At 39.5% G+C, this 21,382-nt stretch overlaps 1 protein-coding gene across 2 annotated transcripts in view; it reads left to right on the forward strand.

The window, feature by feature from the left end:
- Window positions 1-21,382, forward strand: part of cfdp1 (craniofacial development protein 1) — a 203,903-nt gene that overhangs the window by 45,856 nt on the left and 136,665 nt on the right. For both annotated transcript variants that reach the window (XM_059992789.1, XM_059992788.1), the window contains exon 5: window positions 4,669-4,794. In XM_059992789.1, coding sequence (XP_059848772.1) covers window positions 4,669-4,794 — 126 coding nt within the window. The remainder of the gene's footprint in view (window positions 1-4,668; window positions 4,795-21,382) is intronic.

Genomic DNA, 21,382 nt, shown 5'->3' on the forward strand with positions numbered 1-21,382 from the left:
AACTATTTGTATAGTTTATACACCCCAGGATGCCTGCAAGGCCAGCTTGTGTTTGAGGCAACTTAGTGACACTTCTGTCTTTGCATAAATTATGTCCCAATGTATCACAGAACTGCATGGGTCCAGGTACCTTTGAAATGTTATTCAAGAGGATAATATAAATAAAAGTGTGGGGCAAAGGAACCATTTTATGTATTTCCTTGCAACACACACAAAATGCTGGAGGAGCTCAGCAGGGCAGGCAGCATCAATGGAAAAAAGTACAGTTGACATTTCGGGCTGAGACCCTTCGGCAAGGCTGGAGTAAAGAAGCTGAGGAGTAGGTTTAAAAGGTGGAGGGAGGGGAGGGAGAAACACAAGATAATAGGTGAAACCTAAAGGGGGAGGGATGAAGTAAAGAGCTAGGAAGTTGATTGGTGAAAGAGATACAGGGCTGGAAAAGGGGGAGTCTGATAGAAGAGTACAAAGTCCATGGAAGAAAGAAAAGGAGGGGAGGAGCACCAGAGGGTGGCGACAGGCAGGTGAGGAGATAAGGTGAGAAAGGGAGAAGGGGATGGGGAATGGTAAAGGAGGTGGTGGGGGGGGGGGGGCATTACTGGAAGTTCGAGAAATTGATGTTCATGCCATCAGGTTGGAGGCTACCCAAGCAGAATATAAGATGATGTTCCTTCAACCTGAGAGTGGTCTCATCACAACAGTACCGTAGATTCCGGACTACAGAGCGCACCTGATTAAAAGCCACACGCTCTAATTTTAGAAAGAAAATCAATTTTGTACTTGTACAAGCCGCACCGGATTTTAAGCCGCAGGTGTCCCACGTTGTAATATGAGATATTTACACAGAAAGATATTACATGTGAGGATTTTTTAACTTTTAATTAAATCTGTATGGTAACATAAACAAATATATATTACAAATGCTTTTTTCGAACAGTGCCTGTAACACAGCTACTTTTAAATATACATAAGTATCGGTAACACACAAATTACGTTGCGTATACTTTTTTACTGAACAGTGCACGAACAACATTCCAATATCTCCTAACGACTGGTAAAAAAAATATATATACTGCAGCCTACCAGGAAAAGTTATTGATCGCCTTCTTCATCTTCCTCCTGCGCACTAAAACCATCAAAGTCCTCTTCTTCAGTGTCCGAATTTAATAAAACCTCAGGATCTCGTCACTCACTTCAGTCTCTTCGTTGTCGCTCTCACTTGAGCGCACGCGGTCCTCTTCATTACGCAGCAGTCCAGCCTTTCGAAACACGCTGGTGATGGTGGATGTTGTGACACGGCTCCGCGCATTTAGGATCCACTGGCAGACTTGAGTTAAAGATGCTCTTCGCATGCGTCCTGTTTTGGTAAAGGATTTCTTGCCGCTCGTCATCCAAGCCTCCCACTCAACGCGCAGCGCCACTTTAAATGCCCGGTTCACGCTGATGTCCAGTGGCTGCAAATACTTCGTGGTGCCCCCAGGAATCACAGCTGGAATTGAGTTTGTACTCTTGATGGCAGCTTTCACTGAACTTTCATTGTCAGCCGCTTAAAAAATCACCATCGGTGGAAGCTTTAGTCCGGGTGCTGTGCAGCTCAGAACACAAGTAAAATGCGTTCTCTCATGGCCACTTGTTTTCAGTGTGATGGACGAGTCACCTTTTTTTATTAACAGTCCGAGTGAGAGGCAGGTCATACGTCAAACGTCAAATATATCCATATTTATGATATCATCTGGCCCGATGGAATTCTCCGCTATCTTTGTTTGAGTGAATGTGCGGAAGTTAGCAAGTTTTTCCTCGTGGGTGGTCAGGAGGGAGCTGCTGACACAGAGTCGTGCGTACCCTGACGGACAGGCCTTTTCGTCTCATAAATCTAAAACATCACGATGGCCCACCTCTAAAATCTTCGATTTTCATTTTGGTGGCGATTGCTTTAGCCTTCAGTCTGATCTGCACGGTGGAAACACTGCGGCCGCCTGCTCTCTGTGTGTTAACCCAGGCTTCAAGAAAGTTTTCAAGTTTGGGCCATCTGCTATGATTACCTCTGAAAGCTTTTGTCGTCTTTTTGCATTGACTCAGTTCTTCACGCTGGCGTCTCCACCGTCTCAACATCAATTCATTTATGCCAAGATTATGTGCAGCAGCTCGATTTCCTTCTTCAACCGCCAGATTGATCGCCTTTAACTTAAAAGCTGCATCATATGCTTTTCTTCGAGTGTTTTCCATGTTGATGAGGGTGAGTACAAATGACTGATTTACAATAATTTAATTGTGAAAGTGCGCTTGATTTATCGTACAATTTCATTGGACCTCTGTGAACTACTCATCAATTTTATTGGTCTACTGTTACGAGGCAAAATGTTTTTGGCGGTATGAAAAAAAAACATGCATTAGCCGCACCATAGTATAGGCCGCAGTGATGCCACAGTGTTCAAAGCGTGGGAAAAAAGTAGCGGCTTATAGTCCGGAATTTACGGTAATTTCCTTCTTCTCCCTAATTTATCTTTGTTTATAATCACTGCTACTCTGACAGAACTTAGTACATTCAAACTTAAACTCAATAATCGGTTTGGTATTTTCCTTTATTTTTCTTAAAATGCCAATTCAAATACAGAAATGTAATTATACTGCAACAAAAACTGTTCTCTCCTCCTCCTCCTCCTCCTCCATTGCCATCGTATATTGCAATGCACATTGGGAATATTGGCTGTTTGCTGTACTTGCCTCTCAGTATTCTTTAATGAACGGACCTGAGTGTCTGGAAACCAATACTGTACTGCTAGTGAGAAATACCAGGGTTTATAATGAATACAGATGATTGAAAGTGAGTTTCTTTTCCAAACATTATGCACCTGACCAAGGATATCAGTGAAACTGTTCTTTTTATCACTTTAATTTGTAGATTGTTTGTTTAGTTTTATCTGTTATTGTCTTTGTTTCTATTTAGCTATTTTCCTTTTCCTTGTTCCAAATGCAGTTTGAGGAAGAAAGCTGCATAAACAAAACTGTATGCTTTAAGAAGTAAAAATATAATAGACTTTTAAACCTCTGTGATTCAATAACAATAATAGATATGTAATCCAGGAAGGATTATAACTGAGTCAGGCAGCTTGACTGGAATACTCAACCTGCAATTTTGTGTCTCAGTCAAGCTGTGTTTTCTCAATTATAACTTTCCTTGTACTCCTGCTAGTCCATTATTGCTTAATTATCATTTTGCTTGCTTTTTAAAAAACATTATGTTAATTTTGCTTCAATGTCATTAACCCTTCTGAGAGAAATGGGAACATAAATAATGGATGGAGCCAGTTTAATACTACAAATTATTCAGAGCTATTGTTTTCTTGTTTCATGATCCCTTGCATGGCAGCTTCCAAAATTCAAGACTAAATATGTGAAGCACTCATGCAGAGGAAAAAAGCAATCAATAACATTTTTGAAATTTTAAAAGATTATCAGAAGGAAGAATTAACTGTATGATGATATTTAAAAATCCACTTGTTAGATTCTGAATGCATTCCAAAGGCATATTATAAGTGATGTTGACATTTAAAGGTCAAAATAAAATTTAGATGGTTTACAAAAATGCATTTGAAATTAGGCCTGCCAGTGGTGTTCCGCATAAGTCAATGACTAGTGTTCTCTTCCCCTGTGTTTGCTGCATATAGAAATTAACACGATGGTTTACAAACATCGGGACAGACAAAGGTCCTGATGCAGGCTCTCTTCTGTCTCTTGCCTTCACAGTTGGTGAAGCAATATCTGAGTTCCTCCTGTAGTTTGTTTTTTAATTACAGGTAATGGATGGAACAAGTAAATTAGTAGCCAAGAAAAACTGTGTTTCTATTGATGCATGTCAGTGCAACGACTTTACAGTAGACATGGATGAAAACTGAGAACTGTGCCATACAGTTGTAGATATGTAAAGGATCTGGGATGCTGAGGAACAATGCTGATATAGTGAATTAAATGCTCACATCTGAGAACTCCAGCAAGAATGCTGATGAGTTGGGCAAGATGTTTTTATGCTGTTATGATGCAGTTTAGTTGCAGGTGTGAGCTACTTTGCTCCTCCATCTAAAATAATCAAAGATGGTAATGATTGCAATCTGCATTCACTTGGTAACCTTTCACTCCTGTCATCTTGAAATATTTTACTATCTCTTCCTTAAAAATAGTCAAAGACTCTCTTCTCCAAAGGGTGCTGGAAACAGAATTACAGAGGCTCTGGGGGGGGGGGGGGGGGGTTTTGCTACATCTTAAATGGGTAACCTTTTATTTTAAAGCTGAAGCCCAAAGTGGTAGCTTCTCCAAAAAGAGGTAATACCCTCTTCACAATCTGAAGGTTGTGCATTTCATCCTACTCCTGGTACTCGTAGAAAGCAAGTAAAGAAGGATATGTGACCACTAACTTGCTGTTGCTCTGTTCAAATAGGCCACTATGTTTCTCAATACTGCTAATGTTTTAAGTTCCTTATGTTGGATATATATTGACTTAGAATGTTCTAAAGTTGTAAAGTTCAATATGAATGTCACTGTTGTCTTCAGTTTTAACTTAGACTGGAGGTTAGTCTATACTTTGTTATTTTAATGAATAATATTATATAATGTGCAACCTGTTTTGAGATATTCTTATTTCTTGTTTTTGATTAAAGCTATTTATTTTTTTAGGATAACTAAAGAAGTGGATGCTGCTTCCAAAGAAGCAAAAAACTTTTTGCAAAAGCAGAATAATGTGGAGGAGAAATGTTCTACTACACCAGTGTCCGTGGCAACCGGAGCCCCTACAGGCTCAGGGTAAGTACTGATTTCCATGACTAAGTGCCATCATCATGAATGTGCTCTGAAAATATACTGGTTATTCATAAATATTTTGCATGGGAAATTCAAGGCTTTTCTTTAAAGGAAATCCGCAGTCTAGCACTGTGGGTTAGTTGTTAATGTACAAATGCAATCTTAAATCCTTTAAGTTTGGTCATGCTGAAAGGCTGATCAAATTTCAAATATGTTTCTCATATCTGAAAGCAATTCTGAGATATGTAGTGTGAAATCCTGGAGGTTAATATTGTACCTAGTTACTTTATAGGAAGTGGATGAACACCTTGGCTGTTGGTAGCACTGGATACGTTGCTTTGACATTCATGGCTGCAGTATGTACCATCCCTAAGCTGCAGTGCAGCAATGTGCCAAGCGCATTTCAGATTTGTGACTTCCTATCATCCAGAAAGACCTGGACAGCAGGTGCTTTGGAAAATAAGAACCGTGACATCCTGGATTACAAAGATATTGATGATACTTTGTTGGTGGGTCAAAATCTTGGAACTTTGTACCATACGGTGTGAGTCATAGAGTAATACAGCTTCAAATCATGCACTGCAGTGGTTCATGAGGCTGCAGCTTCATGCAGTTTCACATAAGAAGTTTAATTGTGGATTTGAATCTATCACAAGTTCACTGGAAAATCAGTCTGCCACAAACAGAATGTGTCAGATTATTAAATGGCTGTAGATAGTAGATCTTGTATTGACAATCTCAGATTGGATCACTGCTGAAGTTAGTCCAAATTTACCTCCAAAATATTTAATCTGTAGCCTGTAATACAAGTAGGGTCATGTTAAAGCTGGTAAGTTTGGATGTTAATGACCAATATTTCTCGGTTTTGTTGTTCTCTCATATTAATAATCTTGCCACCTGGAGCAATACAACAGAGGATGAGTCATGGTGGGAGGGGCAACATTGAATCCTCATTGAGTTAGTGCCATCAAATTAATTTCTTGACACCCTAGAGATATCAATTTGTTTTGAGCAACATCAGCATTAGCAGAATAATAATTAATTTCACCTAAACTGTTGGTCATTTTCTTTTCTGAAAATGAAATAGGAGCAGGAATAGGCCAAATGTTCCATTAAGACAGTTCAATTATTCAGTAGGATCATGACTGATCATCCAAATGGACCTTTTCTATTTTATCCCTATGTCCTTTCCTTTATTATTCATAGGAGCATACTCAAAATGGAGGTAGAGAATTCTGAAGATTCACAACTGTTCAATTGAAGATATTTCTCTTTTTGTTTTTTCCTTAAAGTTTCTGGTCTGCTTTTAGTGAATGAGAGAGAATTTGAGAAGACTAGGGAAAAGCAATTAATATGACAAGTATGAGGCAGCAAGTGGTTGCATTTTAGCAAGTGTCTCTTGAAGTTGGCACTAACTTAAAATGTAAAACAAAATAACTGATACCGTAGACCAGAATTCTATTAAATACTGCAGGTTCTGAGTTGAGTGGCTCAATAAGTGCACAAGTTAAGGTGGGGTGGGTGATATGTTGTGGGATCTGGTGAGCCCAATGTGATTCACAGTATCCACATCTGCAATAAGAGATTGCCTTTCGAGGAACTCGATCGATAAGCTGGAGTTCAAACAGTGGTATATGTCAAGGAAGGGACACTTGTATGAGTCTCACCACTCAGATAATGTTACTATAGATTTTGTCAGTGGTGAGGGAAGAAAAGTTTGACTGCGAGTGAGATGGGTAGGGGTTCCATTCATTACCATTGGATGTGGGGAAACATATATACTGGAAATCTGAAATGAAAACAAACTATTTGAAATACTTAGCAGGTCAGGCAGCGTTTCTGGATAGACAAAAAAAGAATTAACATTTTAGTCTGAGACTCCTCATCAGAACTGGGAAAGAGAGAAAGCAACTTAATTTCTAGAGGTGAGGTTGTGGGTAGGGATGGTAGAACAAATAGAGTACCTCGGATGGGGTGAGTCCAAATGGATTAATGTGGCACTTGGAAGCACATTACTTCTGGTTGTGCGCCTCCTCAGTTCTCCAGACTGCACCCCCTCTGACTTGTCTCTCTGTGCCTCCTGAAATTTTTCAACAGAGCAAACTTGGGAAGCAATAGCTCATCTTTTGTCTGGACGCATTACAATTTTCAGGATTCTATATTGAATTCTTCAACTTTTGTTATGTGTTCTTTTATTTCATCTATGTATTAGCAGAAAAACCATTTCTGACAGTAATCCATTGGTGGTTTTGGCTCCGTGTTTCCTTTTCCATTAGGATATCTTGGTCATGTCCCACAGCCTTTCTGTTTCAATTGCATAAGAAAGTCAAGGATGCATCATCCTCGTCTAGCAGCCAAATGTAATGTGGAAAATGGTTTGAGGATTCAGTGGATGAAACACTCTTAAGTTACAAAAACTATGACACTGAACATTCAGTAATACTTCAAACTCAACAGGTACTTTGTTAAGTATCTCCAAGTTACACAACTGCAAAACTAAACAATCAACAAACAGATACTTAGCTAATTGTGCACGTGGACCTCTGATATCTGCAGCATACTTTTTCCCAACACCGGTTTCAACCTCACTGTAAAGAAGAGCCCCTGGAGATGTTGGAAAAGAGAGCAAGTTTCTTGCACCTCTTATTCCTACATCCCTGAGGCTCCTGGAACCAGAAACTGGTGTCGTGGTCCACAAAGCAACCAATGGGAAAGAGCTGCTCTATCCCTCGAACAAACTAATCAATGACCAGCACGGTGGATGCAGCTTTCAACTAACAAGTAAACTAACCCTACACATTACCCCTAATTAGTGCATCCGACCTGACTGTGAACAAATATCCTGCAAATATCCTCTTGCTTGATGATACTTGGAGTATCACAGTAATAGAAAATCAGAGGGTAAAAGAGAAGGAGGTTTTTAAACAAAAATCATTATCACTGGGGGTGGGGAAGGTCCCTTTTGTTCTTGTGCTCTTTGAATAGTTAGTGAAAACTTTTCACAGCATCAGCCTCTCGAGCACTTAATGATTTCATGAGACCAAAGAATTAAACGGTCGTTTTTACTTCTAGTTTAATGGTAGACAAGATAACTTGCTGGACCGTAGATAATGCACCTGAAATTCTTGTTTCAGTGACACTAAGGAGAAAATTGGGTACTGGCTGAAGTTCAATGAAGAATTACGTTCTCCTCCTTGAATTAGGCTTGTGGGGAAAAAATTGGGATAAATATGAACTTGATTAGTTATTATGTTTGCCCCTTGCGCTTGTTCCTCCCACATCCCTTTCCTCCATCTGAGGACACTGCAGATTTTGTTAATGGAACAGCGTGGATGGGAAGCTCAGCCGAGTAACAGTGAAAACCTGTATGATGTGTTACCTTAAACTGGGAATACTGTTTTTAAAGTTGTGCTACAAAAATGACAAGCTGGTATTTAATAGACCAGTCAAAAAGTAGAAGTTGGGAACTTCATAGTGAAAGTTACACTGTAAGAAAAGAAAAATACTGAAACCAGGATTGCATGTTCCTTTAGGCTTCATGGTAGCCCATGATCTGGCTCATGATTTTATATTTATATTTACCATACTATTCTATCCATTCTAGAAAGCAAGTTGGGTCGTAGCTTTGCTATTACTAACATCAAAGCTAGCTGAATAAACCCACTAGTGCAGTGGGAAACTGTTCTAGTAGCTTAAGATAGTTTACTAAATGTTAAACATGCTAGGACGTTAAAAAAAAAACTCTTAAAAATATTTTTTTACTGTATTTTTAAGTTAATACAAATGCTGAATTGCAGGTGTTAACCTGAAACCTTTCTGCAGACCCGCTCTGGTCTGCAAGTGTGTTGATGTGGAAATTTGTTACTACCCTCTAAAATTGTGACATCCATTACTCATCAGTGGGGCATGCTACATCATTTTTATTGGATGAAACATTAGTACTTTGATTTGTGTTTCTTTTGAATTAAGCTTTCTAGCCACTAATTGGAACTGTTTTAAAGCAGTCTTTGAATTGCTTGCCAAACCAAGAGTCCAAGTTTCTATCTTTGCAGGTGTTACTTGGTACGGGCATTTTGTAGCAATAGTTATGTCTCTTTGCAGCAAAGTGGTTCTGAATATCAGATAGCCAAAGTGAGATCATTGCTTGGCTGTAATCGGTAATTATGTTTCTTAGCACTGTCAACACAGGCTCTTTTGTAGTAAAGGCTTTGCAGTTGTAGAAAGTTGATTACTGTGGTCCTCTTGATCAAGGTCAAAACTCCTTTGATCTTTTAAATCTGAGTATTTGATTTAAATATTAATATAAAAATTTGCTAAGATGAAAGGACTTTTTCCTTGTTGCCAGGAGACATTCAAGAGCTTCAGCTAGTGAGGTATGTTTCAAGCACAAATTCTACTGTAATATGGCAAACAGGTTTACAGAGTACAAATCTAGAAAGAGCCAGATAATTTATTTTGGTGAGATTAGGAATATTGGTTAGATCTTCAGGATGAGGCTATAGGCTTTCTTTTATTGTCTGCCTGAAAAGACAAGTCGGACCTTGTTTTAACATCTTATGACATCGTGTTTCTGTCAGTACTATATTGAAGAGCCACTGTAGGTTGCATGCTCCAGCCTTTGGAGAATGACTAGGGTTACAACTTGGAGAGGAGAATCACACTGAACCAAGGCTAAAACCCAAAATAACAAGGTCATATTAGAAACAAATATTTAGCATTGACAATCAGTATTAATTGATATTCGTATTTTGAATAAACCAGGAGTCTTGGCCAGGTAGTTTATTTCCAGTTACAAATAGGTCTATGTGGCAGTTGTTTAAAGGTGATGATGCTTGTCACTGTAGAACAATTAGTCAACAATAATTGACTCTCCTCACTCCTCTATTGTTCATTTAATACAAAACAGAAAGAATTTTAAATAGAGGTTTACTGATAGGCCTTGGAGTACTTTCCCATTTAGTTGAAACTGATTCAGCAGTAAGTCGAACCTCTGCTGATCAGATAAGTATCTGTTCTTTCTGAGTTGAGACAGAGAGATATGATACCAAGTTTTTAAAGATTTTATTTTAATTTAGAGATGCAACACTTGTCTTGGAGCCAGTTAGTATTTTGCTTTATTAATAAAGTTTGGCTTCACTGCCTTGGATTTATGCCCTTTTATTGAAAAACTTCACAGATTTTTAACTGTGAAATGTCATGAAGATTTTCAGTTTGTAACACTTTCAAGAGTCAGGGCAAGAGATCAGCCTTTCTTGGAAAGTTGGGTGGTCATAGACTTTGAATCAAAGTCATTTGAATCAGTTTGTGTTACCTGATAGTTTACTGGTTTGTAACATTTACAAAAATTGATTTTAAAATTAGCTATTTTTAAGAGTCACAGCTTGGGTGAAAATCATTTGAATTGAAAATGTAATCCCACATCAGTTTGTGTTTGATTATTTAATTATCATAAATTCATATCTAGTAATACAGGTGAGTAAATAAAGTGTTTCATTAGATCTTCAAATCTAAATGATAGAATTTGGATGGACACTGAGAGCTCATGGGATAAAGTATGGGGCCAGAAAAGATTAAAGAGACTTCAAGCCCCTGTTCAGTTCTTAAAATTTCCAACACTCAATCTTTTTTACCTCCCAGCAGCTTGTGCCACACATTCATCACTCACTGTGCTTCTTCCCTCACAAAGTTTGATTCATTATTGCCCCTTTTGATAAAATATGTAATGCTACTACAGTGTTATTGAGGTTAATTTATTTATCTCCTAAAAATATCCTCCGGCAGCTCTCTTTCAGCAAGTACAATCCCAAGTTCACACAGTCATTAGATTTGCAAAAAATAGTGGTTTTCCATTTCATTACTCTACTATTGGCAGCTGTACCTTTAGTTGGTGAAGCCCTATTCTTAATAAGTCCCTCTCTCCAACAATAAAACACTTTCTGAAACCTGCCTCCAATAAAGTTTTTGTAGTCCTCGGAGGTTCAGTCTCATATTTTCTTGAAAATCTCAACTGTGAAGTTAATTGAAACCTTTCACTGAATTAAGAATAATCCTTTGCTGGTTAGCACGTTATATCTCCTCTTCGAACTTTCCTTTTGAAAGTCAAGTGAACCTTCTATCACTTCTCAAATCCATGCCCACTTTTCCCACGGCTTGTTTGGTGAATTATCCCAATCAGACTCTAAACACAATTATATGTTGTACATCTGTGAGTGAGAAAAGAAAACAATCCCTCTATGTCCTTAAGTCTTTCTGCAAACTTATTCACACAATTGGTTGTTTTTCTGCAGGACCAATCTACTATAATCCAACTGTTTGGCACTGTACTTTCTTGGTTTCATTCTCACTCATTTACTTGTTGGTAAAGTAACCTGCAATGCTTCCTTTTTATTTGATTTGTACTATTGCTTCCCTGTTCTTGGCCCCTTCTGTTTCACACAAAATGCTGGAGGAGCGCCTCAGATCAGATAGCATCTATGACGGGAAATAAACAGTCAATTTTATGGGCCGAGACCTTTTGTTAGGACAAAAAAATGGACTGTTTAATTCCCTCCATAGATGGTGCTTGGCTTGCTGAGTTCTTCCATCATTTTATGTGTGTTAATCCAGATTTCCAGCATCAGCGGAATCTCTTGTGTCTCCCTTCTATTCCTTGTTCCTTTGGCAACAGCGTCAGCTTCTAAAGATGCTGACAACTTTAGAATCAAAATTAGGTTTGTTATCATTAACATATCTCATTAAATTTCTTACTTTGTGCCAGTAGTACACACCAGGACATAAAAATTATTACAGGTTGACTACCCTTAACCAAAACGTTTGGGGCTAGAAGTGTTTTGGAGTTCAGATTTTTTTGGATTTTGGAATATATAATGAGATAGCTTGGGATTGTCAGAATTTCTGACACTGAATTTATGTGCTACCGATAAGCAGTCTTTGTCTTATATGTTCATCACACGTTTGTACTGATGCAATCATTCAGCATCAGCAATGACCTTGGCAAACTCATCAATGCTGCTTTGTGATAAGCAGATGCTTTATCATCACAATTTTAAAAAAAAATTAACGCTATGCCTTTTCTTAAATTTCTGCAACCAGCCTGTTGAATATTCGCAGCTACCTTCCATTTTCAGTTTGTTGTGATAGATCTTTGCTTGTTTCATGATCAGTGTACCCTTAAATGGCATTTGTTCACTCTGATGTTGGTGAGTCCACTCTTTCAATACATGCTCGAGATCTTCATTTTTCACTTTCTGGAGTTTTTGTGTTTTTCTATTTTTCATTAACTTCTGGCCATTAAATGTGTGAGGTGACTTCTCAGAACCATGGTATGCATTGCCTGGGAACCTTCCCAGTGCCTTGTGGAATTTTCCATTCGTAACATCATGTCAGCGCTCAAAAAAAATTCAGAATTCGGCTGTGTTTGGATTTTGGAATGTCAAATGAAGGGTACTCAAATTTCAAAATAAATCAATGGTGCAAAAGACAAATAACGAGGTTCATGGACCGTACAGAAACTGTTGTCAGAGAAGAAGAAGCTGTTCTTAAAACATTGAGTGTGGGTCTTCAGGTTCCAGGTCCTCCTCCCCAATGTAGCAATGAGAAGAGGGTATGTACCGGATGGCGATGATCCATAATGAAGGTCCCCTTGATGGTGAGGAAGGTTGTGTCCATCATGGAACTGGCTGAGACTACAATCCTTTGCAGCCTCGATTGATCCTGTACAATGGCGGTTCCATAGCAAATTGTGACACAAGAAGTCAGAATACTCTCCATCCTACTTTACAGAGCTTTGGTCATATACCAAAACTTGCAGATTTCCTTCAGGCGCACTTTTAACCCCAGTGCTGCCTGAAGGAATGGTCAGAAATTTTATTCCAACTCCCCTGCTGTGAAATTCCTAACTCTGTAACCTTCTCCAGTCTTGTAACCCTCAAATATTTGATCTTCTCCATTTCTGAACTCCTCAGTGTCTTGAATTTAATTGCTGCGGCATTGGCAATATAGTCTTTATTTTAGAATTCCCTCTCTTTAACTCTTTCTCTCTGAAATTATTTTCTGTATTTAAGATCCTCCTTTGAGTGATCTTTCCATCCAAACTTTAAAAAATTTCTTCTAAAATATCTCTATAGACGGTTTATGTTCCATAAATTTTGTCAAGGGTATTTTTACTTTGATAAGGATGCAATAAGTACAACTACTGATAGTTCAGATTGTGAAACTTCAAAGGGATGTGACCAAGCGATCCCTGGAGGCTAATGAGCCTGTTACAAATCATGAAAGATGGATAATGATCAGAGGATGACATTGGTGCAAAGGTAGATGATTTTGTGCTGCTGCCTTATAGACGTGGTATGCCAGTAATCTTGTTGTGTATAATGTAGATGAACAAGTTTATTTTCATCAAATTTATAAATGTGGTATTTTGGAAAAAATCTGAAATAGAATTTTCAGTTACGAAATACATTGTATAGACAAATGAAAACAAACATGTACCAAAAGTTTACAAATCTACCGAGGCTTTCTCCATGACACACTTTGTCATTAACTTTCCAATATACCTATTCACCAACTGTCAAATCCAACCACCATACCTCTCAGTAAAGCCAAAATGAGGGTTTAAACCTGCCTGCATAGGGTGTAGTGCACTTGTTCTCACTGACCCAGGCAGTATTTAGGATGCCCATACTGTCTATGGGGCTGTTGTGCTGTCTAGAAACTGATGGAACAGTGTGAGTGAAAATAAATTAAACTGTTTGCAATGCCTATGTCCAGAATCCTTATTTTTATGAGTTATATGCTAGTAGAGCACCTTAACTGAAAGGATTGTTATGATTAGCCAAGTTAGCGATTGTTTTACTATTGGAGTGTGTAATTGGTGAACTCGGAGGTCAAAGTGTGTGAACTAGTGGGGAAAATAAACCAGGGACAGAACGAGGAGGAGTGACCAACCAGTCAAAGGGGCAAGGTTAGCAGGAGAATTAGCATTGCCAACCTGTTCTGTCACGTCACCACCCCCTCCACTTCTGGATTACACGAGGTGGACAATCAGGAGAAATAGTCTGCCATGATGTTGTGCGATCCTACCTTATGACAGATGTTGAAATGGAACGATTGTAGAGCCAGGTGCCATCTCATGCCACATGCATTGTGGTCTTTCATGGAGTGAATCCAGGTGAGTGCGTTGTGGTCAGACTCCAGAATGAATTTCAGGGGTTCTTCAAGGCCCATTTTACAGCAAGAGCAGCAGTGGAATACTTGTCTCCCGTGGCAGCAGCTTACAACTAAGGTACAATACTGGTGGTTGTTCTCTCTCTTTCCCCTAGGCCAGGACTGCTACTGCTCCAATTCCCATTGCTGAGGTGGCAATTAAGTGGTGAATGGTTTGGTAAAGTCTGGGCTAATGAGGACCAGCTGGGAACATAAAGCCTCCTATAGAGTCACAAAGGCTTAGTCCACCGGACCAGATTCTCTGCAGACTTCAGTGTCAGTTCTGTTAGTGGGTCTGCCAAAGTGGCAAACTGAGGAATAAAACGGCACTACCACTCGATTAACCAGGAAAGACTGGACCTGTTTCTTTGTGTGGGGCCAGCAGAGGTCGAGTTGTTATAAACTTGGCATGGCCCAACCTTTCCAGCATCTCATCAATCCGCCGCATGGAGTAGGCATCAAACTTGGAGACGGTATTAACTTTTTGGAAGTCAATGCAAACCCTCAGAGACCGAGCAGCCTTTGGCATACTCACCACTGGGCTGCATCACTCACTTTCAGAGGGCTCAATCACCTCCAGTTCCAGCATGGTGCAGATCTCAGCCTTGAGTGGTTCTACCAACCTCTTTAGACTCGTTAAGGTCACTGCTGGATGGGGATGCTGTCCTTCTAGCAAATGGTGTGCATTGTCATTGTTCGGCCAAGGCAGGACTGGAAGAGAGACGTCTACTGCTGGAAGATGTGGTTCAGTCCCTCCTGTTGTTGAGGGGTTGGTTGGCCCAGTTAGGGCTTTAGAGAAGCACTCCAAGACTACAGATCTTCAGTCTCCCCCATCTTCCTCCACCTTTTGAACCATCCAGGAAGGCTTTGGGCCCTCTGTTACCTTTCATTCCTTCAGCAGGTTGACATGATATGTCTGAGAAGCCTTTCCTTACCCCAGATGGAGCACTTCACAGGTGATTGGATCTTGCTTCCTCAGGACGTCTAAAGGTGCTGCCACTTGGCCAAGGACCTTCTGACCCAGGGTGAACTCACTTTATTGTGCCTTACGGTCATACCAACTCTTCTGGTTCTGCTGGGCCCTCTCCAGATTGTACCGAGCCTCCTCTTTGTAAACCTCCAGATGATCCCTCCTTTATAAGACATAAGAGACCATGTCCTCACCTGTGCTGCCTTGGGCCTTGTCCTCCTATTGGTGGCAGAACAAATTGAGGGGTCTCTGGACATCCCACCCATATAGTGGGGAGAAGCCAGTCGATGTCTGGTGAACTTCCTGATGTGCAAGAAGGAGGAAAGACAGTCTCTTCCTGTGTCACACATAAACTTCCTTAGCATGTTCTTGAGGGTTCAATTAAATGGTTTGGCGTGTGGTGTGGATGCTTGAAATACCCAGTTGATGATGTAATTAAGACATGAGGCATGAGGTGAAATTGGTGCTTTGGTCAGTTAAAATTTCTTCAAAGAAACCCACATAGGAAAAGAGTCGCACTAGGTCTGCAATGGTTTTAGGGGTGCTGATAGAATGCAAAGGGAAGACCTCAAGGAACCAGGTAGCATAGTCGCAAATGACCAAAATACAACAGAAACCAGAGCTGCTTTTCTCAAGAGGACCTATAATGCCCATAGCAATATGTTTGAGTGGGCAAAGGCTGCAGTGGGGCTCAGTCAGTGTCAGATGTGGCAGGTCTTTTGGCACTCAGGGCAGGAAGTACCGTATTGCTTGACATCAGTATAAATAGATGGCCAATAGAATCTGTGGCTCACTCTCAGGTAGGTTTTCTGTTGACCCAAATGGCTAGCTCAGGGGATGGTATGAGCAAGATGTAAAACGTGGGACCTGCAACAGGTGGGTACCACTAATCCGTAGTCAGGTGTACCTGCCAGATACAAGATGTCATTTTCCAGCATGTAGCTGTCTTTACGGCTAAAGACATCCCTGTCATCCTCCTCCTTCACCTGAGTATACAGAGGAGCCAGAGACGGATCTGCTTGCTTTAGGGCAGCAATGTTTGCGGGGACCTGCCACTGATCTATGGTGAGGATTATGGTGTTCAGTAGGTGGTTGGGTGTACCTAATGCTTCCTCCAGGCGGTGTTTCTGATGTGATTTACGTGGGCCTTTCTTACCCCCCTCAAATAGGCTATCAACCACTGTTGGCAGTGGAGTCAATGTTACCCAATAAATACTGGTAAATCTCTACCAATTACCATATTTTTTGGTAAATCATCAACCACACCCACTCACAGTAGGTATACCTTCTAACATTCCCACGTACACATTGAATCAAAGTATGTTTGCAATAATCAACAAGATTAGGTGGTACAAATTCTGTTCTGAGCAAACTAACCATACTTCCTGTATGCAAGAGAGTAGGCAGCCTCTGCCCATTCACCAAGACTGGTATTTCAGCAGAACATCTTAATTGTTAACAGCCACTCCTGCCTCTAGCAATGAGACATCATGCTCCCTTCGGACGTAACAATAGCTGGACAGTTTAAGTTTTTTTTAAAGGACAAACAGAAGCTTTATGACCAATCTGTTGACAGGAATAGCAAGGGGAGGTTTCGGTTTTACATTGTCTATCATGTCTCTGATTTGTGGACCAGGGTTACCCCCATGTGGTCACCACTCCTGTGGCTGAGCAGGAAATGATAGGGGTGTGCCTCTCTGGGTATTGGTGTACTGCTGGAGGGCTCGGGTTCTTGGACCCAGGTATGAACATCCCCAGCAAGACATGCAGCAGCTACTTAAGGGTGATGAATTCCCCGATTTCTTCCTTGCTGTGGACCACTGGCTATCCTGGAGCATCTGGCTGAAATCTGGTCTTCTATAAACGCAGCCCAGTGCTTTTCCACATCTTCACTCCTTTTCAGCTTGCCATGCCGCCATCTGTCACGCCTCGCTATCTGATGTGTTTAAGTGTGCCCCGCAAGGGTCACCAGTTGGGGAAAAAAAAGCAAATGGTAAGTCACAACAGCACGTTAGTGCAAGGGGTTTTATTTAGTGCTGGATTAAAAAAGAAAGAGCAAAAACTGCCCAAAAGTTGTGAGGGGCAAAGAAGTATTTACAAATAGACAAATGAAAACAAACGTACAAAAATTTACAAATATACCAAGGCTTTCTCCATGACACTTTGTCATTAACTTTCCAATATAACTATTCAGCAACCTCCACATCTCTCAGCAAAGCCAAACTGGGATTTAAATCTGCCTGTGTAGGGTGTAGTTCTCACTAACCCAGGCAGTATTTTAGGACGTCCCAAAATGGCCCTCGGGTCTTTTGGGGCTGTTCTGCTGTCTACACTCCAGGTGTGAGTGAAAATAAATGAAACTGTTTGGAATGCCTATGTCTGGAATCCTTATTTTTATGAGTTATAAACCAGTAGAGCACATTAACTGAAGGGATTGTTTTGATTAGCCAAGCTGGCAATTGTTTTTCTGTTGGGGTGTGTAAATGGTAAACTCCCAAGAACTGCAGAATGGGAGGGCAAAGTGTGTGAACTAGTGGGGAAAATAGACCGGAGACAGAACGAGGAGGAGTGACCAACCAGTCAAAGAGGCAAGGTTAGTGGGAGAATTGGGATTGCCAACATGTTCTGTCACAGTACCATAGAGAATAATTTTCCAAAATTTGTATAAAATGAATATGTTTAACTTGAACATTGATTACAGGGATTAAAGAAGCTGTCTGAGAAAAGTTAATGTTACCTAGCAGAGAATTTCAATGTAATTTGTGCATTTATTAAGAAACAGGTATTCTTTGGAAACATATGGAAGACTTTTGCATGTGCCTTTCCAGTATCAAATCTCCACATTCCAAATGTTTTGAAATCTATTATTTTTCTAAGACAGTGTTTGTCCCATTTTAATGTAAAGCGTACATTACACCTTTCCACAAGAGGGGGACGAAGGTATCTCGAAACTGTGGATAAGCTTTTCTGTTTATAGCTAAATCAATTGTTACAGAATCGGTGAACAGTAAGAAAAAGACAAACCTTTTCAAATTGTTGTGTTGTCAGCAGTCTGGCTTGAGTGTAATCTGTCAGCTTATGTGATACTTTCAACTCTGTGCTCCAAATCTTAATAAATCTCGTGCATGATTTGTCGTTTGAACCTTTTTAAAGCTCTGGGTGGAATAGTATATTCTTGTTCTGTTGAAGGGATGACAGTATGTGTTACATGAAATGCTAAATTGAACGTGCCGTTTTCTAAGGACAAAAACACGTGGTATCATATTCAGCCACTAGCCAATTATAAAACAGTGTGGTCGTTTGCGTTTTCTGGGCAGGTTTCACAGAAAATCTTAGTCATATAATTCAAAACAATACAGGTTTAAATTAAAGTGGGAGATAAAATATTGAATTTGGGCAAAATTGAACAGAAATATTTTCTGATTGTTGCAGTTAACTGTTTACACACATAATTAAGAGCACTCATATCTAAACCATCAAGTTAGTCAATTATTATTGCAATTCTTGTTTCATGTGAGGGTCTCCGTCGGTCAGAGTTGACCATGGATATTGCGTTCTAGTTGTCTAGATACGGAAACCTGGACAGTACAATATGGAGAGCAAGCTGCTGCCCATGTAGCAAGCTCCCCCTCTCCATGCATCTGATGAACTTAAAGGAATGACAGAGACCAATACAGTTTGGCATGAGCAGCGTCGCAGGAGTTGCCAGTCAATATTGAACTCAGTATATTCTGCATTAGGGACTCCAGCTCTGGATTTGTCCCTCGGGGTTTACTCCCGAAGCCTTCCCCGTGAGTGGGTATAGCCACAAGGCAGCAGAGGTTTGAGATCAGAGTTTCTTCCTGGATGAGCTGCCATCTATGACTGACAAGCCCTATCCATATTGAATGTTTCACTAACATAGAATTAGTCAACAATGAGGGTAAGTATTTGAATAGATATTGTACAGAATGGCAAATTGGTAGCATTATACTTTGCAAATGTGTTTTTTTGTATCTTTTTGATGAAGTTTCTTTCAAACCTTAAGAGAGGGTTACTTTCTTAACATGGAAGTGCTGGATGTATATTGTTCCATCTGCAAAGGAAGGATGATGCTGCCTTTTAGTGTTCTTGGCATCCATGTTCTGTGCTGACAGTATGAAGGGAAATGAAGCTTATCTTGTGCCCAGTAGTTCTTCCTTTGTTGATTAGAGTCATTTTATTCACTCAAATGTACTAGATTAGATTATCTGAAAGATATCAGGAATTTTACTGTGCTCCATTGTATACACATTTTGGCAGTAATCAAAATTTATCAATATTGAAGTCTTAGAATTTGAGTTGGAACTGTGATTTTGAATTAGCAAACTGATCAGTAGCCAGGTTTTTTTTTCCTGTGTTGCCGTTGCTCTCTGTGTGAGCACTATATAAGTAACATTATATTTATTTGCAAATGGTCATGTGCTTCCAGATAGTTAATTTCTTTGGACTGTGCACCTTTAGAATCTGGCTATTTATTTAGATAGATTGGGATTAGCATCTCCACACTGAACTGAGAGAGTTTCAAATGGAAGTAAAGGTCTGACTATTTTGGACTTCTACTCAATGGGGAATAAATTGTTTTATTCTGAGGTTACAACGATAGCTGATATGGAAGTTCTATCATATTTATACTGTAATGATCACTTTGTGCAGGCTTTGAAGGTTAAAAGGGGATTTTGTGCATGTGGCCTATGCTGCATTCGAATTAACTGGGGAAGGATTTCTATTTCTGTGGAATTGACATTGTCATGAAAGTTTGTACAAAGAAAAGATTGCACCATTTTTTTTCCATTAAATATAGTCATTGAGTGATAACAGTACAGCTATTTTAAACCTTTTAGGGCAGCTGACTGAAATTCTGAAGGAAGTTTTTATCAGTATCATTGCTCTCCCACACAGTATAATTTGTGACAGCTTCAAGTTGCCTTTTTATCTTACCAAAACCACTTGACGTGTGACTCTTATTGGACTTCCTGGAGAAGTGCCATTGTTCCAAATTAATTTAATAGAATTTTAAATATATTCAAGCCTCTGGCTGAATTTGCAATTCAGTTTTGGCAGAGTGACAGCAGACAGTTCCAGCTCAGATTTCACCTGGAAACGCTGCTTGCTATCTGTCGATCATGCCAGTTCCTCTGACCTGGACGCTTTACCACCTGAGTACATTTATGACTAATTACTATCTGAATTACAAACATTTAACTTAAACAATGTGAATGTGATTGCTGCCAGGTTCCTCTTAGGTATTTATCACTGTTTTCACTTAGCTTTTTATTAAGTTTTTGTAAATCTTTGTATGTATTGGAAGAGAGGAAAGAACAACAGAAAGAATGTAAATTATGAATCCTTAAGCCGAATCTGCAGCTACTGGCAGAGGATTGGATCCAAATGTCTGGTGTTTTTTTCAGTGAGATTTTCCTATTGATATTCCAGCCCCATTCAGTATCTTTTTTTTCCAAATTTGCAAAGATAATGTGTTCTGCTTCAGTCGCTTCTTACTCTGGATAATTAGCCGGTCTTGCAGATAAATGTTAATTGTTTTGAAGGATGCTGTACCATTAGTGGCTAGGAATTTTCAGTGCATTAAATCATATTTATATAAAGTATATTCTTATGTATGTAGAAAACATGAGCTGCTTTCCCAGAAATACACAACAAAAAAATAAAATTGAGATGTTAAACTTATTGCAACCTCAGTTGTAATTTTACTTCAATGTGGAGACATTCATCTCTCATCTTCAGCCTTATCATCTGAAGATGGAACTCATTCACTACTTGTACACATTCTGTTACAGAACTTGAGTGATTCCTGTGGTGTTATTTCCCTGACATCCTTCACATCACAAATAAGAGCTTCGGTTGTCACATCAGTCTGCCTTCAGCTGTCTTTTTCCTGGTGAAAATAAATATCTAATTATTGAAAGTTGCAGGTCTAGCAAAATAGCTTTTTCAAAGGAGTTAGTAGCTTTTGCAATTCATGATATTTAGATTGATAGAGTACATTGATGCAGGCTTAAATGGATACTACCTCACTTCTGTAGGGGTGGTGGTAGGAAAGAAAAAGATGTATTTCCTTAAGTCAGCTTTCTTGCGCATAGCTGGGTGAAAGCTTTTACTCTTGTGGAATTGTTTTGACTGACACTGTTACAGATCTGTAAATCTATAAATGATCGATAAAGTATTATCTCACCACTTACTCTGATTAAATATAGCAAACATCAATGTGTTATTAATTTTGTAGATTACTAAATCTCGATACTGTCTCTGGATTTGATAATTTTTCTGAAGCTGTTGTCTGCAGTTGTTCACTGGATTGAAATTTCCAGCTTTGAATCTCACCTATATTAGAATTTTGTCTTCCAGCAACCCCTTTTGGAAAACAAACCAACCAAGTTC

The sequence above is a fragment of the Hypanus sabinus genome, chromosome 17 (assembly GCF_030144855.1).
Source record: "Hypanus sabinus isolate sHypSab1 chromosome 17, sHypSab1.hap1, whole genome shotgun sequence".
Lineage (NCBI taxonomy): Eukaryota > Metazoa > Chordata > Chondrichthyes > Myliobatiformes > Dasyatidae > Hypanus > Hypanus sabinus.